This window comes from Mercurialis annua, linkage group LG2 (assembly GCF_937616625.2).
Source record: "Mercurialis annua linkage group LG2, ddMerAnnu1.2, whole genome shotgun sequence".
Lineage (NCBI taxonomy): Eukaryota > Viridiplantae > Streptophyta > Magnoliopsida > Malpighiales > Euphorbiaceae > Mercurialis > Mercurialis annua.
The window spans coordinates 53,393,576-53,419,897 of NC_065571.1; the positions used below are offsets into that span (position 1 = coordinate 53,393,576).

General features: G+C 35.8%; 2 protein-coding genes across 5 annotated transcripts; one reads left to right on the forward strand and one right to left on the reverse strand.

The window, feature by feature from the left end:
* Nucleotides 1-32: 32 nt before the first annotated feature.
* On the reverse strand, nt 33-12,220 carry LOC126667693 (protein CTR9 homolog). Its single transcript, XM_050360742.2, has 24 exons — nt 11,858-12,220; nt 11,703-11,769; nt 11,424-11,618; nt 11,241-11,341; nt 10,776-10,829; nt 10,518-10,634; nt 10,369-10,432; nt 10,061-10,275; nt 8,973-9,057; nt 8,682-8,782; nt 8,464-8,556; nt 6,972-7,040; nt 6,779-6,871; nt 6,342-6,608; nt 5,119-5,199; nt 4,872-5,030; nt 4,626-4,721; nt 3,511-3,612; nt 3,297-3,404; nt 2,964-3,188; nt 1,849-2,115; nt 1,671-1,742; nt 956-1,276; nt 33-492 (listed from the first exon to the last, which is right to left on the reverse strand). Exons 1-24 carry the CDS (start codon nt 11,996-11,998, stop codon nt 301-303), a joined length of 3,285 nt encoding a protein of 1,094 aa, XP_050216699.1. The 5' UTR covers nt 11,999-12,220; the 3' UTR covers nt 33-300.
* Nucleotides 12,221-23,886: 11,666 nt separating this feature from the next.
* Nucleotides 23,887-26,273, forward strand: LOC126670056 (uncharacterized). Of its 4 annotated transcripts, none has more exons than XM_050363712.2 (11): nt 23,887-23,962; nt 24,223-24,280; nt 24,386-24,441; nt 24,531-24,588; nt 24,680-24,719; nt 24,826-24,939; nt 25,027-25,076; nt 25,192-25,252; nt 25,426-25,517; nt 25,596-25,802; nt 25,929-26,273. In XM_050363712.2, the coding sequence occupies exons 2-11, from the start codon at nt 24,245-24,247 to the stop codon at nt 26,076-26,078; spliced, it is 864 nt and encodes a 287-aa protein (XP_050219669.1). In that variant the 5' UTR covers nt 23,887-23,962; nt 24,223-24,244; the 3' UTR covers nt 26,079-26,273. The 4 variants fall into 4 exon arrangements, with proteins under 4 accessions (XP_050219669.1, XP_050219668.1, XP_050219670.1 ...); XM_050363711.2 differs by having other exon boundaries at nt 23,896-24,099; XM_050363713.2 differs by having other exon boundaries at nt 23,896-24,099; nt 24,226-24,280.
* Nucleotides 26,274-26,322: the final 49 nt, after the last annotated feature.

Sequence of the window (26,322 nt, forward strand, 5' to 3'; positions counted from 1 at the left end):
TAAACTTTAAAGCCCTAATATTGCCCAATAAATAAAAATAATACAAATTATCAGGATTATACTAAGAATACCATCTTATCTAAAGTTCAGGACTCGCATAAACAAAATTTGAACACCCAACTCTAAACTGTGTAGCCTATAGCATATAACAGCTATAATTTATGTGACAATTCCGGGAAGCATGCAGATATATATACGGAAAATAAAGTAAGTCTATTTTCCTAATGCACAAAGCATACAACTTTCACGAAACATTTGCATGTTAATTAGTTCCTACAGCTAGAGTTCAAAACTTCATATTTAATCCTCCTCGTCAGCAGCAGCATTATCACCATATTGATTATCGGCATCATCCCTGATTTCTCCATCACTCTCCTGTAGGTCAGCAGGAACTCCACGGACTGGACTGGACTGTTGATTTCTGTCCAGTACCTCATCTTCATCAGATTCTGACCATGCCCGTTTCTTCCTACCTGCCGAGGAAGGTGCAGCCTTCATCCAAGAAGATAAAATGGAACTCCGTTAAAAACAAAAATTGACTCATAATGCTGATTTGACTTAAATTTCCTGAACTGTAGAAACATGACTTAAATATCCCAGCCTCAATATCTTAAAATATATTCCCAGCCTCAACCTTAATGATGAGAAAATACAGTTCAACATGCTAACACCGACCAAAGTAGAAAATGACACATCACTAAGATCGTTTGACAAATTTAATATGCCTCTTGCGATAATTATTGAAAACATTGAATCTGGAAAAAAAAAAAGAAGAAAGAAACAAGACTTCCACAACAATGCCTTGTATACTGCTGCAGACCACCTTGTGTTCTTCCAACAGTAAGTTTCTCTCATGATATGTAATTTTAAAACCACCACTAGACTTTATGACAAAAGCTGTTTTGTAAATGATTGAAGTACAAGTTGAGAAGAGAAGATGAAAGAAACTTCTTACTACATCCTCTGCATCAGAATCTTCAAGCCCAGCTGCTGCAAGAAGTTCCTGAGCATTTTCTTCTGCATTATTATCCTGATCATCCAGCTGGAGTCTGTGTTTCCTATAATTTGTATTTGCATCTTCATCTTCCAGCTCTTCACGATCGTCCATCATGTCAGCTTCTCCTTCTAATGTCTCATAGCGTGACTTCGAGCTCTTGTCCTTCTTTCTCCTCTTTCCACCTTTTCTTCTCCTCTTCTCACTTTGGCCTCCCTCCTCCTCGTCCATCTCAGGTCTGTCTCTTCGTTTAGAAGCAGGAGTACTGGTCTTCCATTGCTCCTGGTGGCACCAAAAAAAGTTGGCAAATCAGAAACAGAACTTTCTTAGAGAATATGCAGGCGTATCAGAAAAGTTACCTAGTCCATTTTTTAATAACTAAACTATTCTTCTCTTAACATAGCCCATAAAAACCAGCAGCTATTCAATCGTATGCAAAGACGAAAAATATCCAGAGACATGATTGGCATATAAATAGTTCCTACACAAGTTGTGATGAATCCAATTGAATATAGCCACGGGACTTGGATGTCTAGAAAATTTGAAAAGAATCGCATAAAATCTGCTCCCTGATGACTATTTTTTTCTTAATGAACAAGGAGGACATGTTGGGAATTAATATGTATCCTTCAAACCATGCAAATATCCATACATGGCATATAAGAAAGACTTTTACCTTTACACGTGCAAAATTCTCCTCTTGTTGCCGCACCCTTTTTAGTTCATCCTCCTGCTTTCTCTTCTCCAACTAGTCCCCACAAAACAAAAACAACGGCAGCAATATTATTAGCCTCTTATAGTCATTACAACGATTATGAATATACATGATATAATGCAAGATATTCGTAGCACACCTGAAATTTTCTTTGTTCCTCTGCCTTTCGACGGGCTTCATCAGCCTTTGCCATCTGTCGAGCAACTTCTTGTCTTTGCCGATTCTGTTGCTCCTCACGCTCAGCTGCTTCACGATGAACTTTTGCAGCCTCTAGTAAATGCTTGCAATACTCAACATGGGTATTGATTTTCTTCTCATCAAACCCATGGAAGTGAAGGTTGGAAGAAGCAGACAGCTGACTAAATAATCGAACAGCATTTTCCAGCTCATCAACCGTTGAGCGCACCTATAGTATTAAACACAAATTAATAAAGATATCACATCAAAACTCCTACTTCCAGTCTGATTGAGTTGCATATAACTTGAGATGTTGACAATAATCGATATCATTCAGGGCCCATTTAACACTCACTGATTAGGACAATTTTGATAATTTCAACTGACCAAAAACAAACAATTGTCATGATATTTGGCTTGGTATTCATGGTATCCACACAAAAAAATCCAACAGAATTTAAGTCATGAGGTTAAACTTTAATCTATTTAAATTCTCTCTCTATTCCAACCCCCAAAGCATGGGTAAACAGCAAAATAGATTTGTCTAGGGAAACAAAAAGCCAAAAAAAAAAATTGCGGCCTTTGTAGCGAATTACTTAAAAGTATGTTATCCCTCTTTCTAAGCAGTGACTGATATGCAACAGCCATGATCAGTACCCGCTTCAGGTCATCTATTCTGAAAAATTCCACATCTAAAAGACTTTGTCAGCACTATACAAAAAAGAAAAAAAGAGCCAAAAAGTGCAGAAATCCATAAAAAGTAAATTTTGATAAGGACAAGTCCATGTAGCTTCCTCGTCCAATAAATCCTTCCTGAATTATCAGCAATTTTCTAATCCTCACATTCATCAATAACTTATCAGTATCTTCTTGGCAAAATCCACAGGCCTTTACTGTTCTCATATAACAAAATATCCATAAGCAGAGTGCCAGTGCTATTATATTGACATATTTTTTGGACGCTATGCAGATACACCCATATCTTAACAAGAAAAACCAAAGCTAATATCACGCAAAAATTAAAATACAGAACTCAACCAGCACATACAGAAAACAAATATTCAACAAGATAATAACCTCATCAACTGTTCTCTTTGTTTTCTGTAGAGTAGATGCTGAGAATTTTTGCATTGCAACACCCGCATCAAACCTCAGAACGTAATTTGAAGGCGCCAAGTGGATAGCTCTTAGTAAAGTTTTCTTGCATTCCTGCCACTGTTCAGCTTCATAATGCGTACGAGCTAAATACAAGAGAATTTGCGAGTCTGTATTATAATAGAACTTCCGCAAACAATTTTGATACTGCAACAAAGGGAGTGCCATTTACACACATAAATAAGAAACCTAAAAGTTATTCTCATCAGCTGCAGTACACAAATGCATTAATGGAATAATGTGAGATGAGCTCACCATCTTAACAGCTAATGCAAAATTGCCTTGAGCAAAATAAACATGTGCCAAGTTTATCCACACATCTGGCATCTGGACAAAAATGCTTCCACTTGCAGCCTCTTGGACCTGCATCGTCAGTGAAATGCATAATAGATTAAAGAAGGTAGGATGGAGTCGGAGCGAATTTAAATTATATATCAACAAAAAATGACAACGGATTAGTTAGACCTACTTCCATAAAAAGATCTTTTGAGACATCAAAATGTCCTTTCTCTGCCAATACCACTCCAGCACCATTGGCGGCATACAGATTAGCTGTATGCTGAACTAGAACCTGTAACATGAAAGATTCAAGATGCATTGTAAGGATGCTTCTGCATTAATTAAAAAGTAGTTGTATGCCGATGCAAAGCACATGGTTTTCAAATAATTTCATTTACAAAATTATGATTAATACTATTATAAAATAATAAAGGTGTTGATGACACCTTGAATTTTTATTTAAATCAAAATTCGAAAAAAAAATTAACATCTAACAGTTATAAACTTTCTTCAATGCTAATGTCACAGAATTTTAGTTAGAGTAGGTAGTCAAAGAAAAGTTGAGCACAATATTATAGCTTACAGTAGTTCATAAACAAATTAACTCAAGTAATAGAGAAAATATAGGAGCAATTTTTCAGAAAATTACTGAAGCTTAATGGACACTTGGCATGCTCTTTTAACTCCCATTTGGTCCTTTGCTTTATATAGAAATATATATAGACAGATTGATAGCATTGAATAAAGGGACAACTTCTCGTGATTTTTCTAATTAGCTATTTTATAAGAAAAAAGTATACAGTTGAAACTTTATAAATTAATGCCCTTGAGACCACCAAAATTTATTAATTAAGCGAGATATTAATTAACCAATAGATTAATAATTATTTATTTATATATTAATTTATATTCAAGTAACTGTTTTTAAATGAAGTACCCAATTTACAGAGCACCCTACAATCTCCCACTTTTTTTATTATGTTTTATTGTTCCATGTATTTGTATATTATTTAATGTACTACTTTATGGACATTAAAAAATATTTTCTATATGAACACAAGATCAAATCATGCTAACACAAATATTGACTATGTTTCCCATTAAAAATAATTGACAGAATGTGTCGATTAGGCGGGGAAAGTCAAGACTCACGGAATGCAAACAGAACAAGGTATGCATGCAAATCGATATAGATAAGCTATAGGAGAACTATTGTAAAATACAAGAAAGCACTATCAAAAATTGCAATTTGGAGGGAGAGAAGGACCCAGATTATCAAGTGTGAGAAGGAGATATGATTCATACTCTAGTATAAAGTTCCTTGGCTTTCTCCAAATGAGTAGCTTCCAGCTTAGGATTTCTTTTTTCATTGCGTATTGCAGCAAAATAGTTCCAGTTCCCCTTGCCAATGCAAAAAACTTTATCAGATACTTAAATTGCTTGAGATAACGTATATTACTAAAAGAGATGCAAAAGTAGCCTTAATAATGCAGGTATAGGAGAATTCCAAGACATCAAAAAGAATTTGAAAATTATGCACAAGACGTTCACCAGAGATAGAGTCGCATAAGAATCTTTCCCATCAGTTGCTTCACTAGCAGCACGCAAGGTTTCTTTTGCCTTAACCCAGTCATCATTTTTCAGCTCCAAGTCACCAAGCATAGATAATGCATTTGGGCACTTGTCGTTCACCTTCAGGGCCTCATTAACCTATGAAGGAAAGGTTAATCACTGATCCAGCAAAAAAAGGGAACAGAGCATCACGTTGGAATGAGACTTCATAAGGGATGATAATAACCAGTTCAATGCTGAATTGAAGATTATTTCGAGCCTTTGCGATGGCAGCCAGCCTCATGTAAGCATCCACATAGTCTGGATACTGTATAGGGAAATATAAGAGTTACAGAATTCTGGAGTACACGGTATTTATATATAAAGACCAAAACATGAGACATCTAAAGACATCTATTACATTAATGTACATAACAAGTTCACCTTGCCAAGTACAGTGTTGGGAAGAACACCCATAATTATCCATGTAAACACAAACCAAATGATAAGGTCAATCAAGTGATACATTGTCAAATACAGTATCAAAATTGGGAAGAAGAACAGTCAAAATTATCTATGTAAACGGAAACCAAATAATAAGGTCAATTAAGTGAATCACAAACAAGAAGTTCCAGAAAATAAAAAGTATGTATCATCTCCATACCTGTCAAATATCAAAATCACCCAAAAGTTCAAAAGGTGGGGCTCCAACAATAATTTTATTATCTTAATGCATTCCAGCACCCTAATGCCCATTGAACTTGGAACGTGCATAAACAAGCACACATGTCCACCTCATATTGTGCTCAATTAATTTTAATTAACCAAATGGGATTGCCAAGGATCGAACTCTAGACCTTCTGATCATAGAGACTCTGATACCATATCAAATAACTAGTTCACCCAAAAACGCATGTCGTTAGGTGAAGCTTCAACAATAGTTTTATTATCTTAAATACCTTATCAATAAAACCCATTCCATTTCTCATAAGACTTGTACTATTATTTCTTTGAGAAGTATAGGACGACTTAAGTGCATAATTGACATCAGATCCTGATTTAGCTACTAAATAACTACGGGTAGTGAAGTCCATGTATTTTAGCATGTGAATGATAATTCCTTTAGGATGTTCAAAGTTAGAGTTACTCTTACAGCAAATGGTGCGTGCATGTCAAAGTATAAATCAGATGATTTACATTATCTTTTTCACTGTTTGGCATTACCTATTTAAAGATCAACTAGATGGAACTTAAGTTATTACATCTATTGTGTACACGCCACAATGTTATGTACTAAAATCCTAAGCCATCCAACCCATGCTGATTACTTTGTAACCAATAAGTTTTATCAGTTAGTCCGGCAAAATTCTTTTTACATATTCATAAATAAGCTGAGACAGAACCAAAGGTCACATATCTGAAATGCAGCAGTTCTTATGCACAAACACATGCATATGCTCATATATATACCTTAAACAAAATAAGACGGTACAAGACACTTGCAGTTTCAGTTTTATGCATCTGCTCAAGTAATCTGGCCAAGTTAAATAAAGCAGTCACTTTATTCCAAGGTAGTTCAATGCAATGACCATCTTGCTCTATACGATGAAACGATTGCATGTCTTTGAATTGCTGAATAGATACAGCTGCATCAATTGTATAGGTTTTTGCTTTACCATCTAGGAAAGCAAGCCATATTCCATCACCTGCAGCCTCCTTGAAAGTTTCTAGAGCGAGCTGTTATATAACAATAGCAAACCATTTTTGCAAGTTACTGAAGAGACTTAATATTGAAAATGAGATTTTTGAAGAAGAAAACAACATATGAGATAATTGCCAATTGGATGACAGAGTTGCATATACTTGCAGTAGATCTAAGGCTCTAAGCAAAAGTCAATTGTTCAAACCTCCAGTTCTTCCTTTTCAAAATAAATAACTCCAATATTGTTAAGCAGCTCCACCGGCACTTCTTGCTTCCCCTTTTTCAGAAGACTGAGTGCCTGTGTGATTTAATTAGAACTACTATGATGAGATGGAGTTTTACAACGACATATTCTGAATTGCCAATCCATCAAAGAATAACAAATAGCAAGCGCTCACAGTTTTCAAGGCATCAAGAGCTGCTCCTGGGTCTGATGAAATCAACAGCTCACCAAGATCGAGAAAAGCCTGTATGATGGTTCAACATTCAAATAAAAGACAAGAGACAATGCTGAACAAGAATATTCTATACAAATGATATCAAGTTTCATCTTGTGTCGCTACTTAAAAAATCAAGTAAAAAAAGATTTCAAGAACATTTATAATAAAATATCAACTTTATAAGTAAGAATAAGAATAACTTAAAATTTTCTGCATTTAATACCCCAAAAATCAAATTCATAGTAGACAGCTTTTTTTTCTGAAACTGGAAAAGCTCAGGCCACCATAGTTAAACATCTTAATTTGAGAAAGTGAAATGGTAACCATTAATTGTTGAGTTAATAAAAGTCATTTAATTTAACGAGCACTGACTGATGCAAGAACTACTAATGGGGACTAATTACTGATTTTCTGATCAGAATTAGCTTGCAAATATGGTGTTGGCCTCTAGGTCATATTCAGCTGAGTGTTCCCTGGTGCATGAAAATGTTGATAGCTAGAACATTTAGCAACTAATCTTAAATTTAAAGAGAGAAACTTCATAAGCCTATGGTTTTAGGCTTAACAAAACTATAACAAAACTAAAACAAAATGTATCAAATCCAGAAGAAATAATAAAGTACAACAAACTGAAAAAGGCCGGAAATACAGAAAAATCTTGTTCTGTATCATGGATTTGGAGAAATTCTTAGGTAGACTCACTGAGCCAATCACATTATAACACGTCATTAAAATGATGGCATTATTGTAAATGTGTAAAACAAAAACAAACAAAACTACAATAATGCCATCATTTTAATGACGTGTTATAATGTGATTGGATCAGTCTACGGATGACGTGGTGGACTGAGTCTACCTAAGAATTTCTCCATGGATTTGTTATTCATTAGAAATGAGTGGTTTCAGAATGTCAACAAGGTGAAACAAGATTTACATAATATTAAGCATAAAATCTCAGCCGCAAAGAGGGGGCAATAGATGTGCAACAGTCGGCAATAGAGTAGGTTTAAAATGCCATAGTTTTACTCAGAAATGCAAGATTTGAAAATGTATCCTTAAAAATACAGGAGAAGGCATTCACAAAAATCAAGGATAGAGATTATTAAAGACGCGTTAAAATAAATACATCAGAACATGGAATCTACAATGTAATTTACAAGGACATATTGGCCCAAAGTCAAAATTCATGTTTAACAATTAAAATTAGACTACAGGCAAATTATGATACGGTTCATAAGGCACTGCTGTGTCAATGAAAAACTTGATTTCAACGATTCAGAGAATCAGCTTCCGCGCTCATTAGAGATATTGAAATTGATGTTACAACCAAGAATGAAGGTCAACGTCCCCTTTCCATTGTCCCAATAGAAGGGTATGGTTGATCAAAGAAATAGATGAATATGCAAATCTGAAATTACAATCATAGAGAAGTTTAATATATATCAGGTACCTGTGCATCACGAGGATCTATTTTTGTAGCCTTCCTCAAAAGTTCTTGAGCCTTCTCAATCTGCCCAAGCTGAACATAAATGTGCCCTAGAACCTAAAGCATAAAGAAATTTTCAGTACTGGCCAAATTAAAAAGAATTAGAAGAAATAAAGGAATTAGCTCCGAGAAGATTGTGAAAACAATAACAGTCTCAATGACATTTTAGTCAAATCACTCACTTTCAATGTCTCGCAACTATCGGGGTAAACCTCCAAAACTTTTTCAAAATTTGACAGTGCATTTTTAACCTCTCCTAGCTTCAGCTGCACTTGTCCCAATCCTGTTAGAAATAACTAATTATATCTGCCACCACAATTCTCACAGTGACGACATACAACAGAAATAATAAGCTTCATGTCTGAAGATGTTTGAGATGAAAAGGGAACCTTGATTTGTAATCACTCAATCCCACTATTAGTATTAGCAATTCCAGTTAACTTTTAATAGGATAACTGTGATTATTCACTTACCATAATAAGGAAATACAAATTCACTGGGTTTGTTAATTTCCTTCACAGATGCCCAGTAGTATCCTGAAGCTGTTTCATAGTCCCCCTACATTTGAGACAATTGCCATCACAAACAGTCAAAAAAGATCCACATAGACATACTTTATAAGCTTGAGAGATTAAAAATGGAAACTAGAGCTCCCCACCCATTCCCAAAAAAGGGGAAAATGGCCAATGGGTTGGCAATTTGAAATAAGTTAGCAGCAGAAACATCATCGTGGTGGCAAAAAATTGTATGATTGAGGATACCATGTAGCCATTTGGCTGTATTGGAAAATGTTATATTGCAAAAACTAACTTAAGACTCAATCACAGTAAGTTTAGGTAATACATTTTCATAAAAGGGTTAATTTCATATAAAATCACCACCTTTACATGTTTTTTCATTTTAATCACGTCCTTTAAAAAGTGTCAAATAAAATCACCACCTTTCATTTTTTTGCAAATCTATCACAAATGTGAAAATTCGGTGTATCTTTATTGACTCGACAACCGGAATCAACAAGAAAAGAGTAAGAAGAATGTATTTTGTATGTTAATAGGCCATTAGTCAGATTAAAACATTTATTTTGGAGGAAAAAGACATCAAATTTTACTCATCGATGATAGATTTGAAAAAAAATGAAAGGTGATGATTTTATTTGACACTTTTTAAAGGACGTGATTAAAATGAAAAAACGTGTAAAGGTGGTGATTTTATATGGAATTAACCCTTCAAAAATTAGGGAGCAATAAATAGATGGCAAAAGACATGAGGAAGATACATCTAGAAATTTAAAATCATGAACATCATCAGAGACTTGGAAAATGTTGAGGCTGCACAAAAGACATAGGAAAAGCACAGTTAAAGTATATAAACTCATTCAGACCTTTCATCTTCTAAATCAGAATTTTATTCAACAGAAATCAAATCCAATACATTGTATGCACGCATACACAGAGAGAGAGAGAGATTTAAAGCAAGCAAATTGTGCAATAGAAACAATTTCCATAACTTCTCAACAAATCTAGCCCTAAAATTATGTGAGGATGGCATTGGCGATGCAAACCTTGCTGTGATAAGAGCGTGCTAAATTATAGTAGGAGTGTGACTTCGTTGGTCCATGATTAGTCACAGCAAGAGCAGTTTCAGTCAGTTGCTCAACTAAGAAATGTTGACCAGTGAAAAAAAAGTGATTTGCTAGGTAGTTCAGAGCCATTGCGCAGTAAGGGTATATCTCAAAGGCTCTCTGCATATATTCCATTCCTCTCCTTATTCCTTTAGCTGTACAGTAATTTACGCAATTGAAATGAGATGCAACGCAATTGAAATGGATATGGATATACCAATGACAATCAGAAAAAGTTACTAACCCACCATCATTCTTTTGCAAATCCAAAATTGCAAGGGATACAAGAGCTTCAACATTTTCTGGATCTAACTGCTTATCCGAAGCAAAGCATACTTACATTAGTACAAAAATTCACAGCAAAATTGGTAAACACATACTAGGTCCACTGACTTGCCTGAAAAACCCGTTCAAATGCTTGCCGAGCTTTTTTAACATTGCCCAACTTATAATAGCAGTGACCTATACCAAGCCTTACAGCTCCAGGACACTCGGGAAACACTTGCACTGCCCTCTTACCAAAGGTCAAAACATAAATTTTAAACACGTTAAAAAATTAAATCAGACATTGTATATGCTCTCTATGGTCTCCTATCCAACAAATAAAACAGATAGCACTACTGAGAATGCAAACAAATAAGTTAAGGTAACAAACCTTGTATGTCTTCAGAGATTCACTGTAATGACCGCGATTGTACTCAACACATGCCTGCCAAAATCCAAGCCAAAGTTACACATGAAAAAATGGAAGTATGCAACCACATGACGCTGTATCTACCTCAGTCTGTCTGACTGACTACTATTTCAAAAGTCCATAGCAGTCTCTCAATACACAGATCTAAAAAACAAATCACGTTTCATATGCATTTGTACAGCTGTTAACCTGCCATCAACTAGCACATCCACCCTCTGCGTACCAACTAAACTAATCTATATTTGAGTGATTCATGTAAAACATCTTATTCAAAATAGAAAAAAAAAAATCTTTTTACTACATTAGCCGCAAGCAAGAAAGTCTAGAAATCCCTATTCTAAAATAAAACTAGTGTGCGACGTGGCAGGCAAGATAGAACTAGATGGAATAGCATCATATGAAAAAGTGAGCAATGATTTAACATACCTGACCTAAAAGAGCAGATACATTCTCGTTATCTTCGTCCAGAACAATCTTAAAAGTATTATATGCCTGCTGTATTTCGCCCTTGGCAAGTAATAGCTGACCTGCAATAAGTTGGCATTAACTTAGCAATACATAACATGATAAAAATCGAATTTGCGCATATAATTTTTGTTGTAAGAGGACCTTTGCCAACCCAAGTAGAAGGCTCATGCATGTCAATCCTCGAAGCTTTATTATAATATCCAGTTGCCTGTATAAAGTATTCTTCCTTTTCCCTCTGTTTAGTCTCAATTTTACCGAGATAGCTATAATACGCTCCTAATGCATTTAGAATAGCAATCCTCTCGTACTTAACATCAGCATAATACTCATCAATGTCTGCAGCAATTCAAAAAAATAACACTTAAGCAGCATTAAGCACATCTCATTGCATCGTTTAGAATATAATTTATGTTCAATTACCATTACTAGATCCTTCCTCCAATATCTGGCGAAATTGTTCGACCTTGCCTTGTTTAAAGTACTCTCTCTGCAATTATGAATAAGGAGCAATTATATGCTGAGTTTGCCCTAATTATTAAAAGTAATAAATTGAGAGTAAGGGAAAGGGAAAGAACCGCAATGATGAGCCAGAGATCGAGAGGGGCTTGTTCCGCTTTGAGAATGTCGAGAATATCGTTAGCGTCTCGAGGAAGCTGATCTAAAGCTACTCTCACTTCCTCCTCGGAGTTCTGTACCGGTATATACACTGACGCCATTTTTCTTCCTTAATTTCCGGTTACTTTAGCGATTTCTCAATCGGAATTCATGTCTTGCGATTGAGCAAAGTGAGTGAAGATTCCTGGAGAAGACTCTGTTACTCTGTCTAGCAGTAGCTGATTTTTTTTATCGGCGGGAAGACGAGTGGAAGAAGCTAAGCTATTGTGAAAAATAATGGAAGTAAAATTCTTGAACTCAGGTATGTACGGGACACCGGAAGATTTAACATATGATGGTTTTATGGTTTATATTTGAGTAAAAGCTCATTAAGGTCCTTGAATCTGTGGGCCTGGTATATACAGATCCAATTTAATGTATTTTGATAATTTAGTCCAACTTTTTTAAGGCTAAATCCAGTTGAGGATCCTTGTACTATCAATCTTTGTTTTAAAACATCCTCTATATTATTTAGATAGTTAATAGTCCTTGTACTATCTATTTTTATTGCGTTGCAGTCCTTAAATGGATAAAAATTAATTTAGTATAAACACATAATCAACATAAATATATATAAAAAATTAATAATAGAAATATGTGGCCAGTAAGGGCCTAACCTTAATGGCTAGAGTATAAAAGAATCGTGGGTTTTTATAGTAGCTATGCAAATTACTAATTTCAATAGCTAAAATTTGAGAAATGCTTTATAATCTACTACTATTTTAATTTATTTTTATCATTTTTTTTACGTGATAATATTTTATTCGTCCAATTTCTTTTCTAAAAATGTATATCTTACACACTAACTTTGAAGACATCCATTCGTTTAATGCAACGTCAGGTCGGTTAAAAAGATAAGATTAAATAGAAGGCTTATAGAGCATTATTCTTAAGATTTGAGTAATCGGAACTTCATTTATCTATACTATCTATATTTATATTTATATCTATACTACCTGGGGCGGACTTAGGAAGAGTTTATGGTGAGCAATTGACCACCTTATTATTTCGAATCTTTGAAAAATATGAATATACATGTTAGTGTATAATTATGTCACGACCCAAATTATTGAGCCGAGACCGGCGCTAGGGAATGGGAGTGGTAGCTCCGAAACCCGTAGCAAGCCTAAAACCACTCTAACTTTTTTTCGCGGAAACGCAAACACAACTATCCTATAGACATATAATAAGAAAGACACGTTTACAATCATAACATAACATCATATATAGACACATCATCGATACAACCATAGTGGGCATCTCACTTCCGTAACTTGTACGTACTAGCCCGTCTATCGATCAATACAAAACTGACAACCAAAAGACGTCACATCAAACAAACATTAAATATGTACACAACCTATAAGACCTGACTATTCTATGCTAAGACTCGTCATACGTATACTACTGCAGCACCAAGGGGACTCGTACTCAGCACACCAAAGACGGTCTGTCTGATCCGACTCTATACACCTGGAAAACATCAATGTGAGGGGTCAGTATTTGGGGAAATACTGAGTGAGATAACACATTACTAAGGTATTATAGAAAATAACATCGCATTTAAAACAAAACACATATATACAAACATATTATACTTCAAGCATTTGATCCGATCGAAACCCTAATATCTTAGTATGCATAATGAACATCATCACAACATCTAACGATCGATCGATATGAGTCCGGGATAGTTCAACCAGCCGACTCGCAGATACAGGCCCCGGGATAGTTCAACCAGATAGGCTCTGTATCGCATGCACAAACAAGTATGATATACGACCCATGAAATCTCTATCTATGACTTACCCGGACGCTGGTGATCACACAGCCTATTGACACCCAATAGGTAGCTTGTTTCCCCCGGATCATATACTAGTTTTCACAATCTATATATATTCGATAATACGATGCACAAATTCATTTCTATCGATAAAATACTATAGCATGCGATGTAGTTTAATATTATATTTATAATATAAAAACTATCCATTGCGTAATAATACTCAAAGTAAAGTTTAACTCACTACGATCGCTATTCCTTATATCCAAACGTAAGCTCCACGCGTCATTCACTCTTTTAACTATTCCAGCTCGTCGATCTCGTACCTCGTCGATGTATCCACTTCCTATTCAAATCATATGTACGTTTAATCCATCATCGTAAACTTAATACTAAAACTCTAAGTTATAAACTTAGTTCGATATGATCGTATTCCCGATACGACTCTTGACTTTGATAATATTTTAATCCAATTTTCTCGAAAATATCAAATGTCTAGATCAAATAGACGTCATACACTCGTGAATACGAGCCGGGGTACACGGGCGTGCCCCGAGGTGGGTTCACGATCGTGCAACCAAGTGCACGTTCGTGCACCTCAGGGGTACACGTTCGTGTACTTCTAGTACACGTTCGTGCACCATGAAAAGTGCACGTTCGTGTACTTTAGGTACACGATCGTGTACCTTGCTAGGTGCACGTTCGTGTACTTTCAGTACACGTTCGTGCACCCGTGGTACACGGTCGTGCACCACGTGCACAGCTCCTCGGAAGTTGATTTCCGGGGTTTTATCACCATTCCGACATGCTTCACACATCCATACTCAAAACCCATATCTCGGTTTCTTCAAAAACGTCATAATAACTTCAAAAACGTCAAATTCGAATCCAAAATCGTTAAAACGATAAAACCGCTCGAAACCTTAAACCAAAACGTCAAGCTTACCTCGATTGACGCTCGTAGAAGATAGAGAATCGAATTCTCAATCCATCGGCGCGAGAATCACTCGATTCGGACGAGAAATGGCGAAACCGCGACGGATCGAAGTGATCGCCGTTTTCTTTCTTCGTCTGCTCCTGATCATTCTTTCTTTCCTTCTTCTTAAGAAACATATATATATATCTTGGCTAATGTACTCTTTTAATCCTTCATTTCTTTAACTTAAACCATTTCTCTATTAAACTTTCTAATTTAACCAAACGGTTAATTTATTCTTTTAACTCGATTATCTACGTATTATTTATATCCCAATAAATAATACTATTCCAAAAATAATTATTTCCGTCTATAATCTTCCAATTTCTATTCTCGAGGCTAAATTTGCTAATTTTCACTTTGGTCCTTGAATTCTTCAAAATTGACAATTTAGCCCAAAATGAATCCGCGTCCAAATTTTAAAAGGTCTCCGATTGACCTGAAACTTTTACCACCAATACTATAAAACATTTCGCGGACCTTGGCGAAATAATTCCATTTTCGGACTTAACTGGTTAAATTACCACTTTAGTCCCTGAACTCTAGTTTGTAACTTTTCTTGATATTTTTCCTTATTTTCTTATTCTAATCCTCAAACATATACGTCTTACTCCATATTATCCTTTTCTTTAATATCCAATATCTTTATCTCTGCAACTCCGGTCCTTCTCTGCCGGACACGTTGCACTAAACGGCACCTGAACTTACAGGGTATTACATTCTTCCCCCCTTATAAAAATTCGTCCTCGAATTTTCATACAACCTTTTTACTTATCTTATACCCTTGACCTTTTTCATTTGTTCCTTGTTTAACATTCAATACTATATACTTTGTATTCCATCACACGCTTTCTTGACTTGTCGCTCCTATCCTTGTACATCTATCGTCGATATCCTTATTAAATCCGACGTCTTTCTAATATCACACAATATCCACCTCATCTTATCATAAGGGCAATCTTCTATCTTCAAAGCATAAACTATAAATCGATTCCTATACTCAACTATCCTCTTTTCATACTCCTATCATACAATATGAACGTCCTAGTTCACCGTCCAATCATTTTCATTCCGCTATTCACGCACATCTATTATTCACTTCTTCTCTTATATCGTCATTTAAGATCTTTGACATCCTGTCAAAGAGATACTTACTTTCTAACTTACCACTAATCGGATACATATCACTGTCCAACGTATTCACGGTCTTAGCTATATTCTAGCGCGTTGTTTCGAAACTAAGTTCATATCCTAGAAGCATAACGTCTATGTTTTCGCAACTATACGTATACATTCGCCTCTTGGTCTTGACCGCAGCTTGCTCGCGAGCACTTCACTTCCGTTACAGAGTTCTGGTCTAGGTATACTTACATGAAAACAAAACTCTTTCAAAACTCTTTCGATAAAACGATTCATTTTGAACTTTAACTCAAATTTCATTTTCATTTTAACAAAATTGTGCACTAGGGTGATGACGTCTCTCATCCCCAAAGAGTTGCCACATCTCACCTTTTCGTCCGAACATAATGCATATGATGCATGTCCTATTGATGTATGTACAGATATATGTAGTGATGCACTTCTATCAATGTCGTGGCACTTATCGATGACTATCGCGGGTCTAGGCACAACTATGTTTTCAAAATCGTTTACACAAACAACTTTCAAAAAGTTTTAAACTTCGAGTTTTGTAAGTTCTCTAGACATTTAAACTCTGTACACGGTAGGTTCTTCCACTTCTGTAACTTCATACTTCTTCTTCATGCACATCTCGACATTTCGATAATTCGATTTCGATACCATCTATACATCGTATACGTATTTCGCAAAGAAACAAACAAAGGTTTCACAATCCATCGATCATACTTGTCATAATGAAACAAACAAGAATTTCACAATCCATCGATCATACTTATCATAATGAAACAAACAAGAATTCTCAATCAATCAAAAATTCACAATCAATCAGCTCGATCTTAAAACAAATAATACAAACAACTTGGATCAGACATGGCTCAATTCTATAGCTGCAGTAGTTCCTAGCTTAGTCTAATGACCTAATACCTAGGAACAAACAAACATCAATCACAGACTTGCAGTGGTATCATGGACCAACTGCACTCAAATCACATATTAGCAGAGGTAACTGGACCAACTGCTCTGATACCAACTTTGTCACGACCCAAATTATTGAGCCGAGACCGGCGCTAGGGAATGGGAGTGGTAGCTCCGAAACCCGTAGCAAGCCTAAAACCACTCTAACTTTTTTTCGCGGAAACGCAAACACAACTATCCTATAGACATATAATAAGAAAGACACGTTTACAATCATAACATAACATCATATATAGACACATCATCGATACAACCATAGTGGGCATCTCACTTCCGTAACTTGTACGTACTAGCCCGTCTATCGATCAATACAAAACTGACAACCAAAAGACGTCACATCAAACAAACATTAAATATGTACACAACCTATAAGACCTGACTATTCTATGCTAAGACTCGTCATACGTATACTACTGCAGCACCAAGGGGACTCGTACTCAGCACACCAAAGACGGTCTGTCTGATCCGACTCTATACACCTGGAAAACATCAATGTGAGGGGTCAGTATTTGGGGAAATACTGAGTGAGATAACACATTACTAAGGTATTATAGAAAATAACATCGCATTTAAAACAAAACACATATATACAAACATATTATACTTCAAGCATTTGATCCGATCGAAACCCTAATATCTTAGTATGCATAATGAACATCATCACAACATCTAACGATCGATCGATATGAGTCCGGGATAGTTCAACCAGCCGACTCGCAGATACAGGCCCCGGGATAGTTCAACCAGATAGGCTCTGTATCGCATGCACAAACAAGTATGATATACGACCCATGAAATCTCTATCTATGACTTACCCGGACGCTGGTGATCACACAGCCTATTGACACCCAATAGGTAGCTTGTTTCCCCCGGATCATATACTAGTTTTCACAATCTATATATATTCGATAATACGATGCACAAATTCATTTCTATCGATAAAATACTATAGCATGCGATGTAGTTTAATATTATATTTATAATATAAAAACTATCCATTGCGTAATAATACTCAAAGTAAAGTTTAACTCACTACGATCGCTATTCCTTATATCCAAACGTAAGCTCCACGCGTCATTCACTCTTTTAACTATTCCAGCTCGTCGATCTCGTACCTCGTCGATGTATCCACTTCCTATTCAAATCATATGTACGTTTAATCCATCATCGTAAACTTAATACTAAAACTCTAAGTTATAAACTTAGTTCGATATGATCGTATTCCCGATACGACTCTTGACTTTGATAATATTTTAATCCAATTTTCTCGAAAATATCAAATGTCTAGATCAAATAGACGTCATACACTCGTGAATACGAGCCGGGGTACACGGGCGTGCCCCGAGGTGGGTTCACGATCGTGCAACCAAGTGCACGTTCGTGCACCTCAGGGGTACACGTTCGTGTACTTCTAGTACACGTTCGTGCACCATGAAAAGTGCACGTTCGTGTACTTTAGGTACACGATCGTGTACCTTGCTAGGTGCACGTTCGTGTACTTTCAGTACACGTTCGTGCACCCGTGGTACACGGTCGTGCACCACGTGCACAGCTCCTCGGAAGTTGATTTCCGGGGTTTTATCACCATTCCGACATGCTTCACACATCCATACTCAAAACCCATATCTCGGTTTCTTCAAAAACGTCATAATAACTTCAAAAACGTCAAATTCGAATCCAAAATCGTTAAAACGATAAAACCGCTCGAAACCTTAAACCAAAACGTCAAGCTTACCTCGATTGACGCTCGTAGAAGATAGAGAATCGAATTCTCAATCCATCGGCGCGAGAATCACTCGATTCGGACGAGAAATGGCGAAACCGCGACGGATCGAAGTGATCGCCGTTTTCTTTCTTCGTCTGCTCCTGATCATTCTTTCTTTCCTTCTTCTTAAGAAACATATATATATATCTTGGCTAATGTACTCTTTTAATCCTTCATTTCTTTAACTTAAACCATTTCTCTATTAAACTTTCTAATTTAACCAAACGGTTAATTTATTCTTTTAACTCGATTATCTACGTATTATTTATATCCCAATAAATAATACTATTCCAAAAATAATTATTTCCGTCTATAATCTTCCAATTTCTATTCTCGAGGCTAAATTTGCTAATTTTCACTTTGGTCCTTGAATTCTTCAAAATTGACAATTTAGCCCAAAATGAATCCGCGTCCAAATTTTAAAAGGTCTCCGATTGACCTGAAACTTTTACCACCAATACTATAAAACATTTCGCGGACCTTGGCGAAATAATTCCATTTTCGGACTTAACTGGTTAAATTACCACTTTAGTCCCTGAACTCTAGTTTGTAACTTTTCTTGATATTTTTCCTTATTTTCTTATTCTAATCCTCAAACATATACGTCTTACTCCATATTATCCTTTTCTTTAATATCCAATATCTTTATCTCTGCAACTCCGGTCCTTCTCTGCCGGACACGTTGCACTAAACGGCACCTGAACTTACAGGGTATTACATTCTTCCCCCCTTATAAAAATTCGTCCTCGAATTTTCATACAACCTTTTTACTTATCTTATACCCTTGACCTTTTTCATTTGTTCCTTGTTTAACATTCAATACTATATACTTTGTATTCCATCACACGCTTTCTTGACTTGTCGCTCCTATCCTTGTACATCTATCGTCGATATCCTTATTAAATCCGACGTCTTTCTAATATCACACAATATCCACCTCATCTTATCATAAGGGCAATCTTCTATCTTCAAAGCATAAACTATAAATCGATTCCTATACTCAACTATCCTCTTTTCATACTCCTATCATACAATATGAACGTCCTAGTTCACCGTCCAATCATTTTCATTCCGCTATTCACGCACATCTATTATTCACTTCTTCTCTTATATCGTCATTTAAGATCTTTGACATCCTGTCAAAGAGATACTTACTTTCTAACTTACCACTAATCGGATACATATCACTGTCCAACGTATTCACGGTCTTAGCTATATTCTAGCGCGTTGTTTCGAAACTAAGTTCATATCCTAGAAGCATAACGTCTATGTTTTCGCAACTATACGTATACATTCGCCTCTTGGTCTTGACCGCAGCTTGCTCGCGAGCACTTCACTTCCGTTACAGAGTTCTGGTCTAGGTATACTTACATGAAAACAAAACTCTTTCAAAACTCTTTCGATAAAACGATTCATTTTGAACTTTAACTCAAATTTCATTTTCATTTTAACAAAATTGTGCACTAGGGTGATGACGTCTCTCATCCCCAAAGAGTTGCCACATCTCACCTTTTCGTCCGAACATAATGCATATGATGCATGTCCTATTGATGTATGTACAGATATATGTAGTGATGCACTTCTATCAATGTCGTGGCACTTATCGATGACTATCGCGGGTCTAGGCACAACTATGTTTTCAAAATCGTTTACACAAACAACTTTCAAAAAGTTTTAAACTTCGAGTTTTGTAAGTTCTCTAGACATTTAAACTCTGTACACGGTAGGTTCTTCCACTTCTGTAACTTCATACTTCTTCTTCATGCACATCTCGACATTTCGATAATTCGATTTCGATACCATCTATACATCGTATACGTATTTCGCAAAGAAACAAACAAAGGTTTCACAATCCATCGATCATACTTGTCATAATGAAACAAACAAGAATTTCACAATCCATCGATCATACTTATCATAATGAAACAAACAAGAATTCTCAATCAATCAAAAATTCACAATCAATCAGCTCGATCTTAAAACAAATAATACAAACAACTTGGATCAGACATGGCTCAATTCTATAGCTGCAGTAGTTCCTAGCTTAGTCTAATGACCTAATACCTAGGAACAAACAAACATCAATCACAGACTTGCAGTGGTATCATGGACCAACTGCACTCAAATCACATATTAGCAGAGGTAACTGGACCAACTGCTCTGATACCAACTTTGTCACGACCCAAATTATTGAGCCGAGACCGGCGCTAGGGAATGGGAGTGGTAGCTCCGAAACCCGTAGCAAGCCTAAAACCACTCTAACTTTTTTTCGCGGAAACGCAAACACAACTATCCTATAGACATATAATAAGAAAGACACGTTTACAATCATAACATAACATCATATATAAACACATCATCGATACAATCATAGTGGGCATCTCACTTCCGTAACTTGTACGTACTAGCCCGTCTATCGATCAATACAAAACTGACAACCAAAAGACGTCACATCAAACAAACATTAAATATGTACACAACCTATAAGACCTGACTATTCTATGCTAAGACTCGTCATACGTATACTACTGCAGCACCAAGGGGACTCGTACTCAGCACACCAAAGACGGTCTGTCTGATCCGACTCTATACACCTGGAAAACATCAATGTGAGGGGTCAGTATTTGGGGAAATACTGAGTGAGATAACACATTACTAAGGTATTATAGAAAATAACATCGCATTTAAAACAAAACACATATATACAAACATATTATACTTCAAGCATTTGATCCGATCGAAACCCTAATATCTTAGTATGCATAATGAACATCATCACAACATCTAACGATCGATCGATATGAGTCCGGGATAGTTCAACCAGCCGACTCGCAGATACAGGCCCCGGGATAGTTCAACCTGATAGGCTCTGTATCGCATGCACAAACAAGTATGATATACGACCCATGAAATCTCTATCTATGACTTACCCGGACGCTGGTGATCACACAGCCTATTGACACCCAATAGGTAGCTTGTTTCCCCCGGATCATATACTAGTTTTCACAATCTATATATATTCGATAATACGATGCACAAATTCATTTCTATCGATAAAATACTATAGCATGCGATGTAGTTTAATATTATATTTATAATATAAAAACTATCCATTGCGTAATAATACTCAAAGTAAAGTTTAACTCACTACGATCGCTATTCCTTATATCCAAACGTAAGCTCCACGCGTCATTCACTCTTTTAACTATTCCAGCTCGTCGATCTCGTACCTCGTCGATGTATCCACTTCCTATTCAAATCATATGTACGTTTAATCCATCATCGTAAACTTAATACTAAAACTCTAAGTTATAAACTTAGTTCGATATGATCGTATTCCCGATACGACTCTTGACTTTGATAATATTTTAATCCAATTTTCTCGAAAATATCAAATGTCTAGATCAAATAGACGTCATACACTCGTGAATACGAGCCGGGGTACACGGGCGTGCCCCGAGGTGGGTTCACGATCGTGCAACCAAGTGCACGTTCGTGCACCTCAGGGGTACACGTTCGTGTACTTCTAGTACACGTTCGTGCACCATGAAAAGTGCACGTTCGTGTACTTTAGGTACACGATCGTGTACCTTGCTAGGTGCACGTTCGTGTACTTTCAGTACACGTTCGTGCACCCGTGGTACACGGTCGTGCACCACGTGCACAGCTCCTCGGAAGTTGATTTCCGGGGTTTTATCACCATTCCGACATGCTTCACACATCCATACTCAAAACCCATATCTCGGTTTCTTCAAAAACGTCATAATAACTTCAAAAACGTCAAATTCGAATCCAAAATCGTTAAAACGATAAAACCGCTCGAAACCTTAAACCAAAACGTCAAGCTTACCTCGATTGACGCTCGTAGAAGATAGAGAATCGAATTCTCAATCCATCGGCGCGAGAATCACTCGATTCGGACGAGAAATGGCGAAACCGCGACGGATCGAAGTGATCGCCGTTTTCTTTCTTCGTCTGCTCCTGATCATTCTTTCTTTCCTTCTTCTTAAGAAACATATATATATATCTTGGCTAATGTACTCTTTTAATCCTTCATTTCTTTAACTTAAACCATTTCTCTATTAAACTTTCTAATTTAACCAAACGGTTAATTTATTCTTTTAACTCGATTATCTACGTATTATTTATATCCCAATAAATAATACTATTCCAAAAATAATTATTTCCGTCTATAATCTTCCAATTTCTATTCTCGAGGCTAAATTTGCTAATTTTCACTTTGGTCCTTGAATTCTTCAAAATTGACAATTTAGCCCAAAATGAATCCGCGTCCAAATTTTAAAAGGTCTCCGATTGACCTGAAACTTTTACCACCAATACTATAAAACATTTCGCGGACCTTGGCGAAATAATTCCATTTTCGGACTTAACTGGTTAAATTACCACTTTAGTCCCTGAACTCTAGTTTGTAACTTTTCTTGATATTTTTCCTTATTTTCTTATTCTAATCCTCAAACATATACGTCTTACTCCATATTATCCTTTTCTTTAATATCCAATATCTTTATCTCTGCAACTCCGGTCCTTCTCTGCCGGACACGTTGCACTAAACGGCACCTGAACTTACAGGGTATTACAAATTATTCGGCCTTAAAATTTATAGCACTGACCACCTTACATTTTTAAATTTTTCCTTCTTATAAATATTTAGTACAACCTTGTCCACCTTATAATAAATTCCTGGGTCCGCCACTGTACTACATATAAAAGCACGTATAGGAGAGGGGAGGGGGGACATGCACATTTACGTTAATATCCTTTTCACTTATAAAATTAATTATTAATTAAAAATAAGATAATCATTAATATTAGAATACTAACTAAAATAAACTGTTATATTAAGATAAATTAGAGTATTAACCAAAATAAACTATTATGTTGAGATAATTGTATAGAGTACCAATTAAAATAAACTATTTTAACTATTTAATAATTACTATTTTAATTATTATTGTATAAAATTCTAATAAGATAAACTATTTTAATGAACTACTTTTTTAATTTTATTTTATATCTTCTATTAAAATTATCTATAATATAAAATTTGAGTAATAATTTAAAATTTTTTAAATAATTAAAACCGTCATCTTAAATATTCAATAAGATAAACTATTTCAAATCAATTATTATTTTAAATTTTATTTGATAATTTGACAAGTCACACTACAAGTCACGTCTGAAACACGTAAAGCGACAATCGTATTAAAAATAAATTAAAAAAAAAAAAGAAGTACGTGCGTTTTTGGGCTTGACTAGGTTTTCCGTATAAATTCATGACACACCACGATAGTGAGTGGAGTTATTATTGTGTTGGCCGTTCTCTTTGTTTCTTTGCCATTGCCTACACTCTGCTTCTTCTTTTACAGGTTTTACCATTACACTTTCAACTCTTGTACATGCAAACAGTCATTTGATTCTATTCACTTCCACTTAACAAAATTACATATGTTGTTCACTTATGCATAGAAACTGATCATCCTGTTCTACCTAGCTAGCTACCAGGGTCTGTCTTTAACTTGTTTTTATTTCAATTGTTGCACTTTCTATTTTCAAAATATATGCTATCGGTGATGATCAACGTAGAGTTACTATGATCATTAACTTGAATTTATCACCATTTTATTAGAAGTTTTTCAAGCTCGATTCTAATGGAGTCCAAGCCACCTCAAGACCCACCCAGGAAGGTTTGCTTCAATTAATTTCCTTTTATTCTTCTGATTCTTCTTCTATTTATGTGTTTTTCAAATGAAAAAAAAAGTTTATAATGGTCAATGACTCTGCTTTTGCAGCTTAAGTTTAAGCCTAAAGCTCCTCAGCGGAGGCCGCCAAAGGCTGAAGTTAAAAGGTGTTTGATATTTAATTTTTAGTTGATCTTTGGAACTGCATTGAGTCACCCTTATTGACTTTGCGTATTGCCTATTTCTCTGTTTGCAGTGAAAAGGCTGAAGAGGAGGATGCTGCTCAGGCTATGAAGTTAATGAAGCAGTTTCATGTATGATTGTTCATCAATTTGCTAAATTTTTCTAGGCTAAATTAGTGAAATATGTTTGTGTAATTTGATTTATTTCTACCTTGTTCCACAGGAAAGGTCTATCAAGGGAAAGCCTAAAATTGAAAAGAAAGGTACATTTTTTAGTTTAAAACAAGCTGTACAAATGTTGTTATGCATTCTTTGTCATATTTTGCCCAATATGAGTTCTGATTCTTTTATCCTTTGATCTTTAAACAGTGCACGGTTCCCAAATTGCATTTGGTTTTGGAGCTGCATCGTCTAACATAAAAATGTATGGTGTCCCCAAAGGTGGTGCTTCAGTTAACCAAAATCAAGGTTCATCTATCGGTGGTATGCTAATGTTGCTACTTTTTACGGATTTATTGTTAAAGTCTGCCAGCTACTTTCACCGTGTTTCATAATGTTGTGTTTTCGCAGGTCCTGCTTATTCGTCAGGATTTGGAGAGAAAGAGTATGTGGAACCATGGGTAAGCTAACTACAACTGAACCTTACAAGCTCTATTATTCTGTCTATGTTCTTTTATCTGAATGTATGCAATCGTTTGCTCAGTTTAGCTTGCTACATTTTTCATTTTACTGCAGAATTATTACAGTTATTACCCAGTCACTCTTCCTTTGAGGAGGCCATATTCAGGCGATCCAGGTACCTTTTGAGCTTAATCTTTTGACAGGATAAAGTGCACACTACATAACATGGAATAATTCCCATTGAGATAGTTGTATTCGATTTGAAATGATAAGACTAATGTCATTCCTAATTGGATCAGATTGGTTCTCTGTTGCATGATTGCATTAATTTTCTCATATTTCTTGTAGCTATACTTGATGCGGAGGAATTTGGAGAGGCTTTCGATGATGTGGAATATGACGAAAATTCTATAAATGCAGCAGCAGATCTTGGTTTAATGGTTGGCAATGTACTAAAGTGAATTCAAGTAATCCTGGTTGAATATCTTTCTCATACCTTTAAATAAATTTGTTGGCAGGAGGAGAATGTTGAGCCAAGTATGTTGTTTCTTCAGTTACCGCCGACAGTGCCTATGGTAAAGCAATCAGCTACTGCAGCAGATGGCCATAATGTGAACGGAGGAAAGACCTGTAAATTAGAAGATTCACCAGGTGGCTACATGGGTAAAATGCTAGTTTACAAGAGTGGTGCAGTTAAGCTGAAACTTGGTGACACCCTTTTTGATGTGAGTAGCGAGAACAACTTTCATATATATACATCTCTCTTGTGGATTTATGTGCAATGAATTCTGAAATTAATGCATTCTGGAAAGCATCAACTGTCATTTATATTTAATTTGTTGAATTTGCAGGTCTCCCCAGGTTTAGACTGTGCTTTTGCTCAAGATGTTGCAGTTGTTGATACAACGCAGAAGCACTGTTGTGCTGTTGCAGAGATTGACAAGCATGTCATAGTAACTCCTAACGTGGATTCCATTATCAATAGTATTGCTGATTTGTGATAATCATTTCGCTGTTTATCTAAATAGGAAATTTATTAGTTTCGGTTTTTTCTCTCCCTAAAATGAGGGTTATAAGAGTTTTGCATTTTCATTTATTTAACTCTCAATTAGAAACAATAAAATAGGTGAAAAGTTTTTATATGGACTACTCTTTTAACAGATAATACGAAATTTTGTGATCTGTTTTTGCTGTCATTCCAGTTTGATTGGCATAGATATTTTTTTATTGGTTAAACCATCATAT